The sequence below is a fragment of the Camelus dromedarius genome, chromosome 23 (genome assembly GCF_036321535.1).
Source record: "Camelus dromedarius isolate mCamDro1 chromosome 23, mCamDro1.pat, whole genome shotgun sequence".
Taxonomy (NCBI): domain Eukaryota; kingdom Metazoa; phylum Chordata; class Mammalia; order Artiodactyla; family Camelidae; genus Camelus; species Camelus dromedarius.
The window spans coordinates 22025290-22048209 of record NC_087458.1 but is presented as its reverse complement, the minus strand read 5'-3'; the positions used below and the strand labels follow the sequence as shown (position 1 = coordinate 22048209).

The 22920-nt window shown below is 39.5% G+C and overlaps 1 protein-coding gene across 1 annotated transcript in view; it reads right to left on the bottom strand.

The window, feature by feature from the left end:
- Positions 1–22920, bottom strand: part of PAPPA2 (pappalysin 2) — a 244170-nt gene that overhangs the window by 200754 nt on the left and 20496 nt on the right. Inside the window, exon 2 of the mRNA XM_010992885.3 lies at positions 7514–8585. Coding sequence (XP_010991187.2) covers positions 7514–8585 — 1072 coding nt within the window. The remainder of the gene's footprint in view (positions 1–7513; positions 8586–22920) is intronic.

Genomic DNA, 22920 nt, shown 5'->3' with positions numbered 1-22920 from the left:
TCTTAATCTTCCGTTGTTCTGAGTGCTAGGGTGAAGCAGCAACCCAAACATACAAAAACCCCTCTCTAATGGAACTTATACTGTAGCAGAGAATACGGACATTAAGCAAAAATTTTAAATATATAGCATGCTAGGGACAAATTCCAAAAAGAGAAATAAAACAGAAGAAACCACGAAGAGTTAGAGGAATATGAGATTTTAGGTGAGGTCACCAGGGAAGGTTTCACCTAGAGGGTGAATTTGAAAGAAGACTGGAAGAAAGTAGGAAAACCAGCCATGTAGGAATTGGAAGGGCAAACATTCCAGCAGAGCGAAAAGCCACTGAAAAATGTATGCAGGAGGAGTACCATCTACCAAGTCAAAGGACAATGAGAAGGCCGGTGTGGCTAGGATGGAGTAAACAAGGGAGAGCATGGTGGGAGAGGAGGCCACAGAAGACACTGGTGCCAGATCAGGTAGAAGAACCTGGAGGTCATCGCGGTACTACTGGCTTTGACTCTGAATGAGCTGGGAAGCTGCTGGAGCATTCCAGACAGAGGAATGACTTGATCTGAGGCATTCTTTAATAGGATTACTCTGGCTGCTGCGTTAAAAATAGACAGAGAGGAGTGCGGTGCATGAGCCAAAGTGGGAGGACCAGTTAGGAGGCAACTGTAGTAACACAGGTGAGAGACAATGGGGCCAGAGCAGAGGGACGACAGCAGGGGGATGAGAAGTGGTAGACATGAGAGAGCAAATTCCTATTTGAGGACAAAGGACTGTTCCCAGGAAGGAGAAAGTGACATTCTGAGGCTTGAAGGATAAGTAGGAATCAGCCAAGCATCAAGCTAGAGGAGTCAGGTCCACAGATGCAGACAGAGTTTCTGGTGAGAAGGGAGAGATGTTTCTGGGGCTCAGAAAATTAACGGGTCAGCAGCTTCCTCCAGGGAGTGATGCTCTGATGAAACAAATCTTCAGGAAAAAAAAAAAAAGGAAAGCATGTGTAAGTGTGCAGCTGTCTTTCAGATTCTTAGGCTTAAAGCTGAGGGAAAGATCCCTGAGTGAAAGCTCCCTGAGACAGGTGGCATCTGGCCAGGGCACCAGGGCCAGCACTCCAACGCCTAGGAAAACACCCAAGTATCTTGAACAACTGAATGTGGTTGCAGACCAGGGTCTCTCCTAAAAACTTTCTAAGAGGAAATACTTTTAACCCAGACATACCACATGGTCTGCCTATTTGGCTAGAAAATAGCCATGAAAAGAAGAAAAACAACCTCTCTCCACTCACCTGGGGAGAAAACGTCACTGAGCCAGGTGAACAGAAAAATTGTGGATTTCACTGACTCCATAAAACGGTCCCTATGGACACAATGGAGAAATTGGCCTGGAGAAAAATAACCAAGGGGCATTTCCATTTGTAGGTAAACTTTCTGAGCTCACCTGTAAGGTGTTCTCTCCTTTCTTCCCTCCTATTCCCTTTGCCAGGCACAATGAGTATGAGAAGGGGAGACTTGTCTCTTTAGAGTCCGCACTGTCTGTGCACTTGGAAGTGGAGGGATTCGAAGGTTTTCTTGCTTTTCCATTTTAAAGTTTCTCCTCCATTTCTTTTCTCTCTGCCCTCCTCTACCCCTTACACTTATTTTCCTCATGCATGTTTTTCTTGGCTGCAGGGAACTTTGAATCCCAACTTCAAAAGAAACCTATAATGAAGGCTGGCTGATGTTTAACAGATCCGCCACTGCAGGGGCCCAGCCCAACCATTCCTTTGGCTCAACAGCCACAGAGGGTGAGGGAGCAAAGCACAGCTAATCCAGAGCATCCAGGTCTGTGCAGCACTGATTTCTCCACCTGATCCCCTGGTCGTCACACGCATCTGCCTTCCTGTCCCCAGATACACATCCTACAGTGCACACTGCAGACGCCACTCTCTGCCATGGCTCTGCAGGGCACCTCCCAACTCACCCTCTTAAGGACGCTTTTAGAGGGAAGTGGGTCATGTTCTAGCATTGCTGTGTTCAACAGTCTTTCTGCCCTCAAACTCCCCAGCATCAAAACTCAGGGAATGAGGCAGGGAAGAGACAGTAATGCACCAACACACAGAGACCTCAGCCCACCACAGGCATCAGAAAACAAATACATAGCATCTCATTGTCTGCTTCACAGCATGGTGACACCAGGTGGTTGATGGCTCCCTTAAACGGTGGCTCAGCCATTTGTTTTTATTTGGTGATTTTTCTCCACATGATAACAGGTTAATGAAATCTGACACACAGAAACCAAAGCAAAAGGTAAGCACACTGGTCTGGACTTAGTTGGATACTAAACTCAACTCTGATGTGAAAAGGAGAGAAAGAGCAATGGATGGAAAGTAGGTTCAGCAGTGAAGAACCCTTCGTCACTGGGACATAATTTTAGAGAGAAAAACAACAGAAACAAGTCATGACCCAAAAGAAGCTGAAGTCTGCAAAGGTCAGGCAAGCTGAGTCTCCCTCAGGGCACAGAGATTCCCTTGGCTTAGCTTCCAAGGATGCACCACAGGGAGTAGCCAATGACATTTGTGATTTTACTGAAGTGGATTCTCAACCCCTTCCTTCCCACAGCAACTGTAGATCCTCTCTTAGGGCAAACTAGACATCTGGCCTGTGTAGCCTTCTCACAAGCCAAGTTTCTCTAGCTGGGTAATTCTGTTCAACTGGCTGCGTGATGCATTTACAATTCATATCTCCTTCTGACTAGTCCCAAGTCTGATAAATACTCTCCCTCTGATAGGCCCATCTGGGGTACAGATGTTTGATGCTGGATTCCTCAGACTCTCTCTTCCTCTATGAGCCTTTGGGAGAGGAACTCCTTTGGGCTACATTTCTGGTTTCTCGTTGGGGATGAAGAAAGAGGGAACACTGAGTAAGGATTTGAGAAATGAGGATTATTCATACACCAATCACTGTCCTTGCATGTTAGTGATCTATCTGCGGGTGTGTCCCCCACTTCCCAGCAACCCTCCACTAAACCATCAGCTCCTGAGTAGAGGGAGGCTGTACCTGGCACACTCTGCTCGTCAAAAAATGTCTGGCAAAATATTTGTTGAAGTTGGATCCCTTCAGAGTCACAGAATAAAGGAATTATGAGGTTGAGCCCTGTGCTTTAATTGTAATGATGGGGATGCTATATATAAGTAATTTAGTTCAGAGACAACCACTAACTCTACCAAGTCACAGGCCCTCGTAGAAATCCAGAGATCTACATCTCTGTGAATCCAAAGTTCTTTCAAACAATCCAAGCCATGGCACAGAAGAGCAGTCTACACTCCATGTTCTGCTTTTAGTGCCTAAGATTGGATTTAAACCCAGGAATTTAGATACAATGACTAAACCCCTCCACTAAACTATTAGCACTTACTCTATGAACTCTTTATATTTGTCCCTTTGGTTAGTTTATGGGTCTGGCACATCACAAAAGCTTGATAAATAATTGTTTTTCAAAATATGGTTCTTGCCAATAAGAGTTATGAAAAATAGTCAATATTTTTAATAATAAAAATTCAGAACAAGAATATAAGGCCGAGAGGACAAAGAAAGAATTAAAGTTGTAAATGCAAAATAAATATAAGGGAATTGAGGGAAAGAAAACCTATACTCTCCACTATGGTCTGCCTTCAGATTTCTTCCCCTCAGAGAGGAAATTCATAGATAAATATTCTTTTTTAAACCATAATAACTAGAGATCTAAAAGTGTCTTTCTCATTGTGAATAGGCACTAAACATTTGAGAAAACCCACCAGCATGAAAGATAGATTGGAATTAAGAGGGGAGAAAAAGTAAAATAAGAGTTGATTAAAGATGAATCAGATATAATGCACAGGAAAAAAGAAATTCAGAACTCATCTTATTTTCAGCCTCAAAAAATGTCACATCCTTAAAATAAAAAAGATTAATGTGGAAAGTCAAAGAGTAAGGTCTTAAATATATGATTGCTAAAATAAAAAAAAATCAATAGAAGAGTTGGAAGATAAACTCAAGGAAGTCTCCAAAAATTAGAACAAAATAACAAAGAGACAGAACATATGAGAGAAAAAAATGAGAATAAATTCAGAGATTCATCCTCAGGAGTTTCAGAGGGGAAAAAAAGATCAGAGAATTAAGAAATATCAAAGTAATAATTTTAGAAAATTTGCCCAAGGTAAGGGGCATATATCCAAATTGAAAGGATCACTGAATATCAACAGAAGAATAAAAGGCCAACCCTTAAAAAAATTATCATAAAATCTCTAAAGTAACAAGGCTAAGATTCTAAATGATTTTTAATAGGAAAAAAATTCACCTCTAGAAAGACACTCAGTTATCAGAATAGAAACTAGAGGTAATTAATTCAAAATACAAAAATTTAAGAGAAAATGTTTTCCAACCTAAAATTTTACACCAGGAAAAATGATCAGTTTTGGGTAAATGCAAAATAAAAACATTTTGAGAAATGCTTTTCTGAAAAAGTTACCTAAAACATCCTTTCTTAGAAAGTTACTTAAGGATGTTTTCCAGTAAAACAAGGTAGTAAATTAAGAGATACTCATGCAATTCAGGACACAGTGGCTCCAATCCAAAAAAAAAAAAAAAAAAAAAAAGGCAGGGAAGAGAAGCTCCAGGAGGACTATTGTGGATCAGACCTAAAGTAATCTGGTCAAGTTAGAAGAGAAGAGGAAAATGGAATGAATTAGAAAGGAGTACTCTAGAAGAGGGTTTAAAAAAAAAAAAAAAGACATTCTATCGATTAGCTGATATGATAAAGCATTTGAAAACAACTGAAGACATCAAAAAAGGAAGGGAGGGAGGGAAGAAATAGAGACTCAAGGGGTAGGGTGTGTGTTATTGGGGGTGGGAGAGGGAGATATGCCAGAAAGGAAACACAGTAATAAAATAAAATTTTGCTCTTCAACCAAAAGAAAAATATTTTATAGCCATAATGTTGTAAATATACATAACTGATTCAACTAAAAATAATAAAATAACTATATTAGAAAGATGGGGAGGAGACGGAGAAGACAATGTAAGAGTTAAAGTCTCATCTTCATAATAAGAGCAAGTCAATGTATAATGTTTAAAATTGATGAATCAAGTATTATAAATATAATATTTGGACATATGGAAGTTATTACCAGAAGAGGCAGATAAAATAATTAAAACAAAGCTAGAGAATGGAGAAGGATGGGAAAGAGTTAGGTAGGAGATTGTCATTCTTCCTTTTGGTACAATTTGGTATTTTAACCAGGAGCATTTATTTCTGATTGAAATATTTTTAATTATCAAAAAAGTATAAATAGTTCCTTTTATTCCACAAAGTGAGTTTTGCTTGTAGGGGTAAGAAAGTTTGAAACATGTCTGGGTCTACAGATAAAAAAGGATGTTACCATGGCAACTCCGAGGTAGTAAGGGTAATAAGTTATAAACATATGGATAAGGGCAGTGGCAATGAGGATTTAGAGACACAAGGGACCACTCTAAGAATGATGCCTGGGTACCTTGAAAGACAGCTCTCTCAGTCAAGGCAGTGAGTTGCTGTAATGAGCTAGCAGACAAAAGAGAACAAGCCAGATTTCCCTTGAGAGCTCTCTGGAGATCCTGAGCTGGCAAACACTGTTGTTAGTGAGGTTTAGCTTCTGCTTAAGGTTATCAAAGTCTAAAAACCAAACCCAAACAGAATCTTTCTTATGCAAATATTTCTGGTAATGTGATCAGTTCCCTGGGTATTATTATGTAAACAAAGGCTTCCCATCTGTCAGTTCTAATAATGATAATAATAACTAATGTTAGTTTAGGACTATTTTTATACTTTTGAAAACTTTAAAGTTACCAAGTACTTTCCTGTACCTTAATTTCATTTGATTCACAAAACAACCCAAGGATATAGGTACTGTAAAGTATTACCGCAATCATCCTCATTTTACAGATGAGACATCTGGGCTTCCAAAAGTGACTTGCACAATTTACATAGCTGGTTAAGTAGCAAGGACTCCAGAATTCAACTCTGTCCCCTGATTGCAAATCTTACACTCAATCCTTGACACCACATGTCTGAGCTATAGGCAAATCCATTGGTGTTCATTGACTGCCCACGCACAGGAGCACCAAGAGGACTACCCACACACAAGAAGAGCATGAATTACTATACAAATCGTGGCCAAAAAACACAAAGGCAGCCATCCAGGTATTGGCTGGAAGCTGAGATCTAGTCTTCCCACCTTCCAACAACATTATACCCTAATGCAGGTGTGAGCCTTTTTATAATCTGTACAAAAGTGTTGTTATAAGTGGGGAGGCCTTGCCCACATACAGAAATTAACAAGTTTACCATCCCCCTCTCTCCCTTCTAATACTTCTCAACCCCTTCATCAGCCATCAAATGGAAATCCTCTTACTAGCTTGTGTCTTACAATGGATGATACATCAGATCCATTTATTCATTAAAATAAACATAAAATAAACAACTGTGTCTCAGCTGCTGTTCTAGGCACTGGGACAAAGACCCTGATCACATAGAGCTGATATTCCAGGCAAAGGAAAGGCAAAAGCAAATGCACAAGAAAAGCATCAGAAGTGATAAGTGTTACACAGAGAATTTAGACTAGTTAACATAATAGAGATTGACAAGAGAAAACCCACCAAAGGGAAAATAAAGGAAAAGAGGATTCTAAGATGAAACAGCTAATGCAAAGCCCTGGGGCAAGAACAAGCTTGACCTGTTCAATGGAACAGAGTAGAGTCAGTCAGGCTGTGCAATGGAGGTGGGGAGAGTGAGGGGAGGGAGTTGGAGAAGTGCGCAGAGGTCAGGCTGCAGCAAAGCCTGTGATTCAGGAGACAGGAAGGGAGCTTGAATTTTACTCTAAGTACAGTGGGAAAAAAAATTGAGAAGGGGAGTGACATGATCTGATTTACCTTTTACATAGGATCTTTCTGGATGCTGTGTGGAGACTGGAATTTAATAGAGCAAAAGAGGAAGACTCCAGTCGCCTAAAGGGGACTTGCAGTTAGATGTAGGATGTCTTATATTCATAAAGCTGCTGAGCTGCTCAAACTGCATCAGGAATTAAGCACACTTGAGGCCTCATCATGGACTTGTGATACTCTGCTGGAAACCTAAGACTGTAAGAAGAATGCTCACGTATAATTGGTGCTGATTGGTTTCTATCAACGTTTCCCTGTTGGTTCTCTGTGAAGATGCCCTGCCTTCCTCTGATAGACCAGGAGGTTCAGCTTTCCTGTGTCTCAAGCACCTGGTGCATACGTACTTCACACTGTGTACACGGTTGTCTGCTCCACAGAAAGTGAGTTTTGTAAGGGCTGTCTCTTGTCCCAGTCATCTCTGTGTCCCCAACTACCCAACACAACATGTAGTACATCACGAAAGCTCAATAATATCTGGTGGAGTAGATGCATGTTTTATCTGGGGGCTGTGTGAACACTCTTTTGCCTCCAGAAGCCAAAAGGATAAGATGATGTTAGAAATGCACCCTACAAGTAGGACACCCCAAGCCCCAGTCCCTTACCTCCTGGGTGAGTCAGGGTCGAAGCAGGTCTTGTGCACGTCGGCCGCCTCGGGGTCACAGCAGTCACCATCGTCAAAGTCGTTCAGCATGTTGTTGCACTCTGCGTGGCAGAGCCCGTCCCTGCGGTTCCAGGAGTAACACCGGCCCTGCAGGCGGCAGTCGCCTCCATCGTAGCCCGTGAGTGGGTGCTCACACTCAGGGTCGCAGTGGTCATTGCCAATCTTGCTGGGCTCGCAGTTCACAAGCACGACGCGGTGGCGCAGCGTGGAGTTGTGGACCTGGTGGATGCTCAGCTGCCAGCTGATGTTGTAGCGGCTGAAGGCTTCGTTCAGCACCTCGTGCTGCCGGCGGATCTGCTCCTCACTCACGGTGGGGTTCAGGCCCTCGTCGTCACAGATGTTCACCACCTGGTAGCGTATCACCTTCTCTCCCCGAAGGGGCCAGTGCCCATTGTACTGGGAGATCAGTTCCACATTGTCACAAGCTGTCTGCCCACAGAGTGGGGGCTGCAAAGGCGACAGAATCTCAGGCTCTGGCTCAAAGTCCTGGAGAACCTCAAGCCGTGGGTACTTCTCATCTCTAAAGGGGGCCCATTGCTCTTCCAGAGGCTCAAAACTGGCTGTCAGGATCAGGGTGCTCAAATGCTCCACCTCGCTCGGCTGCTGAGGACTGTGCTGGAGGTGGCTTTGTGGAAGGGCCGTCGACCAGAAGACTAGCGTGCCCAGGTGTCCACGGAAATAGTGTCCGTCCTCGGAGCTATCCCCGCCCAGGAGCAAAGAGCGACATGATGCCATGAAGGGGCTGTGCAGGGGACCAGACTGGTCTGGACTACTGGCCACCTGAGTGCCATCCACATACAGGACCATGCGCTGTCCATCATAAGTGGCTGCCACGTGTGTCCACTTGCCTGGTTGGTACCGACTGTGGCCCATCACAATGGTGGCTTTCGTCACGCGGTCGGTGCGAAGAGAGAAGAAGAAGCGAGCATCTCGCCTTCCCACGTCCTTCCCTGAGCGGATCCCCAGGGCCCAGCCCTTGTCACTGACAGTGTGGGAGCAGTTGTCAAACACACCTGGGAAAGAAGGAAGAGTCGAAGGGAGAAATACCAGATACAAAGGGGATGGAGAAAGGGAGAAGAAAACCCATATAAATAGCAAGAATGTAGGTTTTTAATGGGAAAAAATAAGTGACACAGATTCCCCGCCTGAGATGCCTGTCCGGTCCCCCATATCAGAGTGTTCTGGCAACATCTATCCTCGAAAGGAATTTGATCTGAGATTCCCTCCAAGTTCACGCATCCTGGCATTTTTCTGGGAAGGGGATGTCTACTGCAAGTGTCCGCCATCCCCTGGTACTTTATCACAAATGTTCCTCACGCTGACTCTGTGCCCAAGCCCCCCTCCCTTTCCACTTCATGAGAAGTCATGAGGGCTTTCATAGTTACCACAAAAGAGAGTAATCTCCACCCCGCTTCAAAAGGTCATTTTTCTCCACTGAATACTGAAATGACGATTCTCATGGGGAAAATAACGGGAGGACCGTAACATCCCAGACATGCCTCCCAGCCCACTATTCCCCCTAGTGCCTCTCTAAGGGCAAGGACACTCATCCATGGTGAGCATTGTTCCCCAGAGCAAGCAAAATGGCACTGCCCCATGGTCGTAGTCAAAAAAAAAAATCCCAAACTGGTCAAATCATATGAATGATTGTTCTATAAGCAATAACGCCCACTGCAGTACAGAAGTGAACTTTCCCAGATACATGAAGCTCCTCCCGACACGCTACATTACCACCCTGCTCATAGCGGGTCCAGGACTATTAAACCCTGTGGAATAAACAAAGGGAGTGCCGGTAATAACTATGTCACTAATAAGTCGGCAGGAGGAAGGAGCAGTCAGATGTAACAGGACCACAGATGAAAGAGGAATCCTGAAGGCAATTTGGTGGCCTTGAATGTTCCCAGAAACCCACCTGCAGTTATGAGCACCCCCATCTCCTCCCAGCATCTCTTCTCATATACAGGCAGCGTCTCGGGAGCAGACTTCACTTGTAATGTACATAGAGGCAGTGCATTTACATAGAAAATTCTCAATATATACTGCTTTAACTAATGAACGAGATAGAGAAGCTGGCTGGCCTTTAGCTCAGATACCTGAGGCTAACACGGAGTCACACTTCCCCAGTCTCCCCCAGCCAGGAATTTTACATATTCCCCTGAGCTCCCACATAATCTACTCAAATAGTACTTCTCTACAGAGGGTCTGGATTTCAAAGCCAAGAGTCCTCCCATTCTAATTACAGGCAAGTGTTCTAAAAGTAGCTACGTTTTCATAAATAACAGAAAATCTTCTCTTCCACCTCTAGCACAAATCAATAACTTGTGACTTAAAAAATAAAACGTTCTTTTTAACAAAAGCAGCACCTTCCCAATCTAGTCATTCTAACAATCAGAATTCCACGTACTGGTGATGACTACGTGTAATGCGATGGTTCCAGTTTTGTTTGGTTGGTTGGTCAGTCGGTTTTACAATGAGGTCTGTATGGTGAAGGAGTATAAGAACTACTGCTTTACAAATTCTTGTACTGGATGGATTTTCAAAAGAGTAGACAAATCTAGTGAGACCAATAGTAAATGCCCTGCTTCATAGTTTCTCCGTGGTTCACTTATTTTCGTAAGTACATTTAGCCTTAATTATGTCCGTCTGCGGAACTATGAACAAATGTGCTGAAATATTTAATATCAGAACCATGGAGTTACTAACTCTCAACTAGTAAATATTTGCTGGCTTTTAAGAGGAAAAATTGAGGAGGAGGTTGCTTTTTATTTGTTGCATATACACAGGTGTATATGAGTTGTGGTAAAAATTATTCAGCTTGACATATAAATTACTAGATAATTAGCTTATTGTTTGCCAGGCATCTAATTACAATTTTGAAAACTTCAACTTATTGTCCTTACAACTTCTAGTATCAACAAAATAATTGTTTCTACTTATTTTTGTCATAGGAAGGTATCAAATTAGATAGTATATCTAAAATGTTATTTCTAATTTCTTGAGACATTACACGGAAGATGGACTTCTCTTACTATACTAGTCTAGTTCTGATTAATATAAATTTAATTATTATATTAGATAGGATTTATTGGCCAAAGCTCTAAAATAGTCCATTTTAGTTGGGAGTTGTAGGAAGTATATAAAAGTATTCCTTTTTGAATGATTACCAAAGTAATGATTCTTTGCACTCTAATGTAACAAGATGTCCATGCAGCAGATGTGAAACCTCACTAAGTGCTTAGATAACTGCATTTTATTTGCTGTGTTATCATTGTTCATACTTCATCTATAAGAAAGAGAAGAAGTAGTTGTGGAAGCACTGCCCTGCACTCATTCCAATAAAAGAAAAAGAGCATATTTAACAAATAGAATTTTCTAACTCAAGTACTGTGGGCTGAGTATTTGTATTCTCCCAAAATTCATTTGTAGAAACCCTAATCCCCAATGTGATGGTATCTGGAGATAGGGTCGTTGGAGGTAATTAGGTCATGAAGGTGGAGCCCTTATGAAGGGATTGGCATCCTTTTAAGAAGAGAGCTACCCCTCTGTCTGCACTCCACCATGTGAGGTTATGAGAATACAGACAGCCATCTGCCAATCAAAAAGAGGGTTCCCACCAGATCTGCTGGTGCCTTTATCTTGGATTTCCCACCCTCTAGAACAGTGAGAAATAAACTTCTTTTGTTTAAGCCACCCAGTCTATGGTGTATTTGTTATAGCAGCCCAGACTAAGACACCAATGTAATCAACACTAGCTGTGGATCAGAATCACAAGTGGAAGTTTCACAAATACAGATTCTTGCAAAACCACGTTGAGAGCTGCTGCTAGTCTTTATTTACAAAATAAATCAAGCTTCCCACTGCTGCTCGGTGGATGGAAATTGCAGAAGACAGAAGCTGGGAGTCTTAGTATTTTCCAACCAGTGAAAAATAATTAGAAAGACTGTTATCAACAAGTTAAGTCCGACGTGAAAGTGGAAATGTCATCTGAAATCCCTGTAAGTCATTTGTTTAAGAATTACATCAGATCAAGCATTTTAGGTTTGTCTGAGGTCTCTCTGCAACCATAGTACATACTTGCTCATTAATTCAGAAAACGAATGGAATGAGAGGCGGTTAAAAGAGACAGGAGCCTGTTACGAACAAGCGCACAGATACGATGCTTTTAGAGAACACGGCTAACTGATTGTCTAGGATTGATAATTAATTGGGGCTTTTTATTATCTGTAATACAACTTATATTTAAGACTAATGAAATGGAAGTAAATACCTGCTGTTCCCACTGATAGATCTATTATTCCAAGGGAGGAAGCTGACGTTGAAGCATGGTATGCTTCCATCTCCCTGAGAACCACTGCCATCAGCCCCAACCTCTTTCATGAGATCATGACTATGTCCTTATGAGGATTTTTCAAAATTTCTAAGGACAGAATAAATGAATGTTTCTACCCACTGCATCTCTATAGTCTTATAGTTTGTACTGGTAAAATCCAACTCTCCAATCTGGAGAATCTGAATGGAAAAGTATCTGATTCTCTTCTCCTTGAGACTGAATAAACTGGTCTGTTGTTAGGCTGGAATTGTAGCCTGTGCTCAGACAAACACAGATTTAGCTCCCACACTAAACCTATAACCTGGAAACTCTCTGCTTCACCCGTAGCTGGTGGGGAAAGGATCATGCTTGGCCACCTGAAGGGCCATCACCCAACTAAACCTCAAAGGGTTTGCATTTCATCTCACTGTCTTGCTTTTCTTGGAAAAAGAAATTCCAGTCATTAGTCAATTAGTCATTTCAGCTCATCAAACATTTATTGAACATCTTATGCATGCCAGACATTCACACTCTTTTCAGCTTTGGAAGAAAAGGTAGTTTTCACTCTTGAGGAGTTACAGTCTGATGGGAGAGTGAGCAATATAGGAGATAATTTTAATATAGTATCAGAACTAAGATCAAGAAATATATAGGTGAGTGAAAACAGAACCTAATCTCAAGCCACAGTTCAGAGAGAATTTCCTGATGGGATAAGACCCAAACCTACTCTTGAAGATTGTGTAAGATCATTCCACAAGTGGGGACCAGAGACGGAGGGACAAAGATGGAAGGCACCAGAGATGAAACATGTCAAGGTAGGTCTTGTACAACATAGTAAGGGGCTTGGACTGTATAGAGACTACCTGGAGGTTTCCCTACTGCTGCCAGATGCCTCTGACAACCTAAGAGCACAAAGTAAACTCTAGTATGAAATTCCCCAGGGTTGGCCTTGCCCTGCACACTAGTTCCAAATGCAGTAAAGAAAACTTTCCAAAGCTTGTAGATGGACAACTGTGGCACAGGAAATACACGAAAACACAAGAGTTCACCCGTGCACCTGTTCAATAGAGATTTATGAAGCAGTACTAGCTGTCAAGTTCAGTACTTGGCGCTGGGGTTCTCTGTAGCAATCAAATGGTTACTTAACATCATGGGGAGTTCAGTATTGTGCAGAAGGTAAACCTTAAATAAATACCTACCATGAACTATGCTGACGGTTGGAAGTATAAATAGCTATGTGAGCACCAAAAGGACCTCTTTTTTTTTTTAAATGTGGACATAATATGGCAGAAATTCTCCCTAAAGTTACTAAATGTCAACTTTCAAACACTGGCCTATTTTGTTAATAACGTAACTCCAATCAAATCTGTCCATGAAACTAGAGTTACCTAGATTACCAGTCAGACTGCCTGAGAAGGTTAGGGAGACAAAACATTCCAAGAGATAAGTTCTGTTCACATAGTTATTTATACTTCTAAGTATCAGAGCACAGGTCTTGCCAGTTCACCCTGAAACGTTGTAAAATTTCATAGAACTTGCATTTATATCAAATATCCACCTCAGCTGAATCTTCTAAACTGTGATGTGCTCTTTTGGTGAATATTTTTCCCTTCACTTCTTATCATGTAATGTTATCTCTTATTGATAAGCACTTGAGCTTTCTGAAGCAATCTTGTATGACTATCATTTACATGGTAAAGCCATCCTGTGCACTAGGCAGGATTACCATCACCAGCCTTATTATATAGATGAGGACTGGTTCTTTGAAGGAAACAAACAAAGGCTGATTTGTAGCACTTGTCAATTTCTGCCGTATAAATCTTCCCACGGTGGCCAATTTTAATTTATCAATGCCATTGAACGTGGAGTTGGAAAGAGATGTGTACATGGGCTCTGGTGAGCTAGTCTGAGCCAATTCTACCAGCATAAAGACTCAAAAGGAAAGCAAAAGCAAGCTGCCTTATGCCTCCTTCACCTTCTGACTATTCAAGTAGATGTGGCTGCTTTGCTGGTGATCTGATGTTTTTCAATCATTGAAAAGGGGTAACTCTGACTTTAAGACTTACTATAAAGCTACAGTAATCAAGACATTGTGGTATTACTGGTGAATGAATAGACAAATAGATCAATGGAACAGAATAGACAGTCCATAAATATAGTCAGCTTATCATCTACCAGGAGCAAAAGCAGTACAATGGAGTAAAGATAGTCTCTTCAACAAATGGTGATGGAACAACTAGATATACCCATGCAAAAAAATGAATCTAGACACAGACCTTATATTCTTCACCAAAATTAACTCAGAATGGACCATTAACCTAAATATAAAATACAAAACTACAAAACTCATAGAAGGTAACAGGAAAAAACCTACATGACCTTTGTTATGGTGATGCCTTTTTAGAGACAACACCAAGACATGATTCATGAAAGATATAATGTATAAGCTGGACTTAAAAATTAAAAGCTATTTTTTTCTGCTAAAGACAATATCAAAAGAACTAGAAGACAAGCCATGAGCTGGGAGAAGACACTTGCAAAGACACATTTGACAAAGGATTGTTATCCAAAATACACAAAGAACTCTTAAAACTTAACAATAAAAAAATAAACAACCCAATTTTAAAATGGGCCAAAAACTATAACAGAAACCTTACCAAAAAAGATATACAGATGGCGAAAAGGCATTTGAAAAAATGCTCCACATCATTCTCATCAGAGAAATCCAAATTTAAACAGCAGTGAGACGCCACTATGCACCTATTAGAATGGTCAAAATCCAGAACACTGACACCACCAAATGCTTTTGAAGATACAAAGCAAGAAGAACTCTCACACAATTCTGATGGGAATGCAAAATGATACAGCCACTTTGGAAAATGGTTTGGCGGTTTCTTAAGAAATTATACATACCCTTACCATATGATCGAGCAATTGTGTTCCTTAGTATTTACCCAAAGGAGTTGAAATTGTCCACAGAAAAACCTGCACATGGATGATTGTAGCAGCTTTATTCCTAACTGCCAAATCTTGAAAGCAACCAGGATATCCTTCAGTAGTTGAATGGATACACTAACTGTGGTCCATCCAGACAATAGATTATTCAGTGCTAAAAAGAAATGAGCTATCGAGCCTTGAAAGACATGAAGGAAATATTTATGTATACTAAGGGATAGAAGCCAATCTGAAAAAGCCAAATACTGTATGATTCCAATTATATGGCATTCTAGAAAAGGAAAAACTATGAAGACAATTAAAAGACCAGTTGTTGCCAGAGATGAGGGGAGAGACGTGAATAAGCAGAGCACAGAGGATCTTTAAGGCAGTGAAAATACTCTGTATAAAATTATAATAATGGATATTATTAAACTTTTTTTGAAACTCACACAATGTACAACACCAAGAATAAAACCTAAAGTAAACTATGGACTTTGGGTGATTATAATGTGTGCAGATTCAACCTTGGAAAAGAAAAAGATCATTCTGCTGAGCTATGTTGATAATGGGGGAGGTCATGCATGTGTATGAGCAAAGGATATGTGGGAAATTTCTGTATCTTCCTTTCAATTTTATTATATACCTAAAACTGCTGTTTAAAACACAAGTCTCTTTAAAAAAAAATGGGGATAAAGGTAAATGTTGTTTCCACTCTGGATTTTGAGCCTTAAAATGTCTACCTGAGCACTTAGTGACCAACTGGGCCTGTAAAATAAAATCTGTCCATCCCAGGTCTGTTCTTCAGCATCCTTCAACCACAAACTGGGATCACAAAAAGACCTGCATAGTTTGTCTACGTACCCTCAGGAGGGACTCTCAGCCCTGTTTCCTTAACTTCATCCAGCAGAAGCAAGACGGACTTTGATACAAAAGAAAAATGACCAAATCTCCAAATTTAGGAGATTTCTCTTTTTTCTCAGTCTAGCAGAGTAAAGGCTGACAAAGCCAATACCATCTAAGCCAACACAATATACATGGTGAAACCAAGCTTGTGCAATGTTGAGATTTTATAACTTTGGATGTACATGTGATAGAAGCAAACATGTTATAACTGCTGTTTATTCATCAAAACCACATTCTTGGGAGGAACAGAGGGACCAGATCATCAACATGATTTATGAAATCACTCAACACCAAACTGAACTAAGAGAGCCCATGCATTAGAAAAATCAGATCAAGTGATGTAACTTGAAAAATGATGGTGATACTGAAGCCAAACATTTGGATCATTTTGTCTTAAAACTTAATGAATCATTCTTTCATAGAGTGGCTGAATGGATAATAAAAGAAGACTTATTCGCTAGCTACAAAAGATTCACTTTGGAAGAAAGGACACACACAGCCTAAAAGTGAAGGGATGAAAAAAGATATTCCATGCAAATGGAAACTAAAAGAAAGCTGGGGTACACTTTTATCAGACTAAGTAGACTTTAAAACGAACACTGCAATCAAAGACAGAGAAAAACAAACTGTATAAAAAACAAAGAAGGATTTACATAATAATAAAGGGATCAAACTAATAAGAGGAAATGACATTTGTAAATTTTTATGCATCCAACATAGGAGCACCTCAATACACAAGCAAATAATAACAGACCCAAAAGGGAGAAATAGGCAATAACACAATAATAGTAGAAGACTTTAATATCCCATTTACATCAATGGATAGATCACCCAGACAGAAAATCAATAAGGAAACATCAATCTTAAATTACACATTAGACCAGATAGATTTAATAGTCATATATAGAACATTCCATTCAAAAGCAACAGAATACACATTCTTCTTCAGTGAGCATGAAACATTCTTCAGAATGAATCATACTTTAGGCTGCAAAACAAGTCTCAATAAATTTAAGAAGTGAAAAAATGTTCAATATCACTAATTATCAGAGAAATGCAAATCAAAGCTACAATGAGATATCACCTCACACCAGTCAGAATGGCCATCATTCAAAAATCCACAAATGACAAATGCTGGAGAGGCTGTGGAGAAAGGGGAACCCTCCTACACTGCTGGTGGGAATACAGTTTGGTGCAGCCACTCTGGAAAACAGTATGGAGATTCATCAAAAGACTAGGAATAGGCTTACCATATGACCCAGGAATCCTGCTCCTGGGCCTATATCCAGAAGGAACCCTACTTCAAAATGACACCTGCACTCCAATGTTCACAGCAGCACTATTTACAATATCCAAGACATGGAAACAGCCTAAATGTCCATCAACAAATGACTGGATAAAGAAGATGTAGTATATTTATACAATGGAATACTATTCAGCCATAAAAACCGACAACATAATGCCATTTGCAGCAACATGGATGTTCCTGGAGAATGTCATTCTAAGTGAAGTAAGCCAGAAAGAGAAAGAAAAATACCATATGAGATTGTTCATATGTGGAATCTAAAAAGAAAAAAAAAGAAAAAAAAAGAAAAAAACATAAATACAAAACAGAAACAGACTCATAGACAGAATACAAACTTGTGGTTGCCAAGGGGGCGGGGGGTGGGAAGGGACAGACTAGGATTTCAAAATGTAGAATAGATAAACAAGATTATACTGTATAGCACAGGGAAATATATACAAGATCTTATGGTAGCTCACAGAGAAAAAAATGTGACAATGAATATATATATGTTCATGTATATCTGAAAAATTGTGCTCTACACTGGAATTTGACACAACATTGTAAAATGATTATAACTCAGTAAAAATGTTTTAAAATAAATGAATAAATAAAATTTAAGAGGACTGAAATCACATCAAGCATCATTCTGTTGCAATGATGTGAAATTAGAAATCCATTACAAGGAAAAAAACATCAAAAATATATGGAGATTGAACAACATGCTACTGATTGATTAATGGGTAACAAATCAGAAAAATGCCTTGAGACAAATGAAATACAACACACCAAAATCTAAAACATGATGCAAAAGCAGTACTAAGAGGGATGTTTATGGCAATAAACACCTACCTCAAGAAACAGAAAAAAAATCTCAAACAACCTAATCTTTCACTGAAAGGGATTAAAAAAAGAATAAGAAAGGAAGCCCAAAGTTAGCAGGAGGGAAATAACAAACATCAAAGTGGAAGTAAATAAAATAGAGGCTAAAAAGACAATAGAAAATATCAACAAAATTAAGAGCTGGTTCTTTGAAAAGATAAAGAAATGACAAACCTTTGTCTACATTCAGCAAGGAAAAAAGAGAGAGGGCTCAATTAAACAAAATCAGACATGAAAAATGAGAAGTTACAATGGATACCACAGAAATATAAAGGGTCATGGGAGATTACTATGAAAAATTATACACCAAGAAGTTGGACAACCTAGAAGAAATGGGTAAATTCCTAGAAACATACGATCTTCCAAATAGAAGAAACTTCATGCAGAAATAGAAAATTTGAATAGACAATTACTAGCAAGGATGTTGAATCCATAAGCAAACACCTCCCAACAAACAAAAGCCAAGGACCAGATGGCTTTACTGGTGAATTCTACCACATATTCAGCAAAGATTTAATACCTGTTTTCTGAAATGCTTCCAAAAATTGAAGAGGAGGGCGTGCAACCAGACTCATTTTATAAGACCAGCACTACCCTGATACCAAAAACAGACAAGAACACACAAAAAAAGAAAATTACAGGCCAATATCCCTGATGTGTGTAGATGCAAAAATTCTCAACAAAAAATTAGCAAACCAAACTTAGCAATATATTTTTAAAAATAATTTATCATGTGGGATTTATCCTAGATATGGAAGAATGGTTCAACATCTGCAAATCAATCAGCATGATACACTAACATGATACCTTAACAAAATGGAGGCTAAAAGTCATGTGACCATCTCAAGAGATGCAGAAAAAGCATCTGACAAAATTCAATCTCCATTTATGATGAAAACATTCAACAAAATCAGTATATAGGGAATATGCCTCAGCACAGTAAAGACCATATATGACAAGCCCATAGCTAACATTGTGCTCCAGGGGGAAAACCTAACAGCTTTTCCTCTACTTTCAAAAAGAAGTCAAGGTTGCCAATTTTGCACTTTTATTTATCATAGTATTGGAAGTCCTAGCCAGAACAATTAGCTAAGAAAATGAAATAAAAGGCATCCAAATTGGAAAGGAAGAAGTACAACTGTCACTATTAGTGAATGACATGATTTTATTTATAGGAAGTCCTACTAAAGATTCCATCAAAAAAATTCTTAGAACTAATCAACAAATTAAGTAAAGTTGCAGGATACAGTATCAATACACAAATATCTTGTGTTTATACACACTAACAACAAACTATCAGAGAGAGAAGTTAAGACAACAATCAATTTATAATTGCATCAAGAAAAATAAAGTACCTGGGAATAAAGTTACCCAAGAAGGTGAAAGACTTATACACTGAAAGTTACAATACATTGATGAAAGAAATTGAAGAGGACACATATAAATGGAAAGATATTTCATGCTCATGGGTTGGAAGAATTCATATTGTTAGAAGGTGCATGTTAGCCAAACCAATCTACAGATTCAATGCAATTCCTATCAAAATTCCTATGGCATTTTTCACAGAGATAGAACAAATAATCCCATAATTTGTGTGGAACCACAAAAGACCCTCAATAGCCAACAGAATCTTGAAGAAAAAAAGAACAAAACTGGAGGCATCATTCTCCCTGATTTCAAACTAATCTACAAAAATATAGTAATCAAAAGAGCATAGTACTGGGGAGAAGGTATAGCTTATTGGTAGTGTGCATGCTTAGCATTCATGGGGTCCTGGGTTCAGTCCCCAGTACCTCCCTCAAAATATATTACCTCCCCCTGTGCCAAAAAAAAAAAAAATAAATAAAAAGAGCATAGTATTGGCATTAAAAAAGACAGATCAGTGGAACAGAGTAGGGAGAATAAACCCACAAATATATGATCAATTCATTTATGACATAGGAACCAAGACTATACAATGGGACAAGACTGTCTCTTCAAAAAATGCTGTTGGGAAAACTGGATAGCCACTTGCAAACAAATGAAATTGGACAACTATCTTATACCATACACAAAAATTAACTGTTAGAAAATGGATTAAAGACGAACATAAGACCTAAAACCATAAAACTCCTAAAAGAAAACATAGGCTGTAAGTTCCTTGACATCAGTCTTGGCAATGAGTTTTCGGATCTGACTCCAAAAGCAAAGGCAGTGAAAGCAAAAATAAACAAGTGGGACTATACCAAACAAAAAACTTGCACAGAAAAGGAAACCATCAACAAAATCAAAAGGCAACCTACTAAACAGCGAAAATATTGGCAAATCTTATATCCAATAAAGGTTAATATCCATGACATATAAAGAACTCAAACAATTCAACAGCAAGAAGAATTAATTTTAAAAAAGGGTAGAAGATCCGAACACACATATTTCCAGTGAAGACATACAGATGGCCAACAGATACTTAAAAAGATGTTCTACATCATTAATCATCAGGGAAAACCTACAATGAGATATCACCTCCCACCTGTCAGAATGGCTATTACCAAAAGAAATAACATGTGTTGGTGAGGATGTGGAGAAAAGGGAACCCTTGTACACTGTTGGTGGGAATGTAAATTGGTGCAACCACTACGGAAAACAGGATGGAGCTTCGTCAAAAAATTGAAACTAGAACTACCATACGATCCAGCCATTCTACTTCTAAGTATTTATCTGAAGAAACTGAAAACACTAATTTGAAAAGATATGTGCAATTCTATGTTCATTGCAGTATTATTTACAATAGCCAAGACATACAAACAACCTAAGTGTTCATCAATGGATGAACGGATTAAAAAAATGTGGTAAATATATTCAATAGAATACTACTCATCCATAAAAAAAAGAATGAAATCTTGCCACTTGTGATGGCATGGATGGATCTTGAGGGTACTATGCTAAGTAAAATAAGTCAAATGGGGAAAAAAACAAATAATGTATGATTTCACTTACATGTGGAATCTAAAAACCAAAACAAACCAACACACAAAACAAAACATAACTCATAGATACAGAGAACAGAACAGTGGTCAGCAGGAGGGTAGGAGATCGGGGGTGAGGGGGGTGGGTATAATGAGTGAAGGGGTTCAAGAGGTAAAAACTTCTAGTTACATAATAACTGTAACTAAGTCATGGGTATGTAATGTAGAACAAGGTGACTATAGTCAATAATATCGTAGCGCATATTTGAAAATTGCCGAGAGGAAATCTTAGACGTTCTCATTTTTTAAAAAAATTATGTAGCTTTGTATGGTGATGGATGGTAACCAGATTTATTGTGGTGATCATTTTGCAGGATATACAAACACCCAATCATTATGTTATATACCTGAAACTAGTGTTATGTCAATTAAACCTCAATTTTTTAAAAACGAATCTCTTTTAGCCCTCGCTTGGAACTGGCTTCCATTATGTATTAACATTTACTAAATTTAAATTTGTTCAAATACTTTATCTTCCATTTAATCTAAGTTTTGAGAGAAAGGAAAATAAATTGAAGGGACATATCTTGTTTATTTTATTCCTGCTCTTAACTCCAAAATTTGTATTTAAGGACTGTGGGTATCTCAACAGAGCTGTACACTCGTGTTAGTCTTCGGGAAAAATCATTTGCATCCAGTTCTCTATTATTACTATTATAACTGCCTGAATTTGGAATTAATAGACTCAGTTACTCTCCCTAGGTGGTAAAAAATTCTAATAACAGCAAATATCAAAGCTAAGGCGTGACAAATAACCATTTAAGTGGGAATTTAAAAATATGGCCCCTGTAAAGGAGCAATCCTGCTTCTTTCCATTTTGGGGTTTCTTTCTCAGCACTCAGGAGATCTGCTTATGCCAACAAGAAATAAAGAGGCTTAAACTACCTTTTATTAAATATCTACTATGTTCCAGACACTGGACATGTGCCAGGCCTTTTACACTCTACCACAAATTTATGAACTGAATTTAATTTCCTCACTTAGAAATAAAAAAACTGAGGCTCACAGAAGCTAAGCAAGTTCTCCACAATCTTCCATCTAGGAAGAACAAGAGACAGGGATGAAAACCAGGTCTCTTTGACCAAAATGTCCATGTTCTTTCCACTGCATTAAAACATTTCAAATACTAAAAAAAAAAAAAGTGGTTAGTTGTTCTTTCGGAGCAAGAAGAGCAAAAAAGCTGGTGAGTGTGGCATTTTCAGACCATTTCTTGAAGGTGACCGGGATCTGACTCTCAAAAAAAATGTACAGACGGACTTCCACAACTGGAAATAGTCTGGAGGAGAGAAGAGACTGGCCAGCATCGCAGTTAACACCTCCAGGTTGGCCAATACCTAAACTGCCAGGATGCCTTGCTGACATTTGGTAAAATGCCTCAATGTCCCCACAGAGTATTCTGTGACACATGACACTTGGTAATCGATTCTAGAGGAACCTGAGGTGAAGGGAGAGCTTCGTACCCAAAGCCAGGACAGTGACTAAAGGCTGGAGAAGGTAGGAGGGAGCTAATGTGAAGAACACTCAACTGAAAACTTCCAAGCCAGTGGCTTCCATCTCCATCTCCTCTTTCTTCTTGGTTCCCCCACCAAGTATGTAACTAGTGGAGGAGGACTCTGAATTAGAAGAGTGTAACTAAAAAGGGAAGTGAGGTGGTCCAGGGAGGATCTGTTCCCACCCCTCAAACAACCCAGTCAGACTTCCCTGACTGCTCACCTCCTTCTCCACCAGAAATCCCCCTGCTCCTCTACTGGAATCTTCTGTCAGTTGGTTTTGACAGAATGGGGTCCCCTGAACACAAGACCAGATCGAGGGAGTTAAGCTTCAACAGTGCTCTTGGCATCCTAATGAGGAGGAAAGTATTCACCCCAGAAGTTATCAAAGCCAAAATGAAGTTGAGAGAAAAAAGAATCTTCTGAAAAGTGTCAGGAATCAACCTGTCCTTGGCATTCTTATTTTATGGTAATGACAAAAGGGGAAAAGGAGCAACTCATACTGTTTTCTTCCTCAGAGCAGAGGAGTATCTGTGT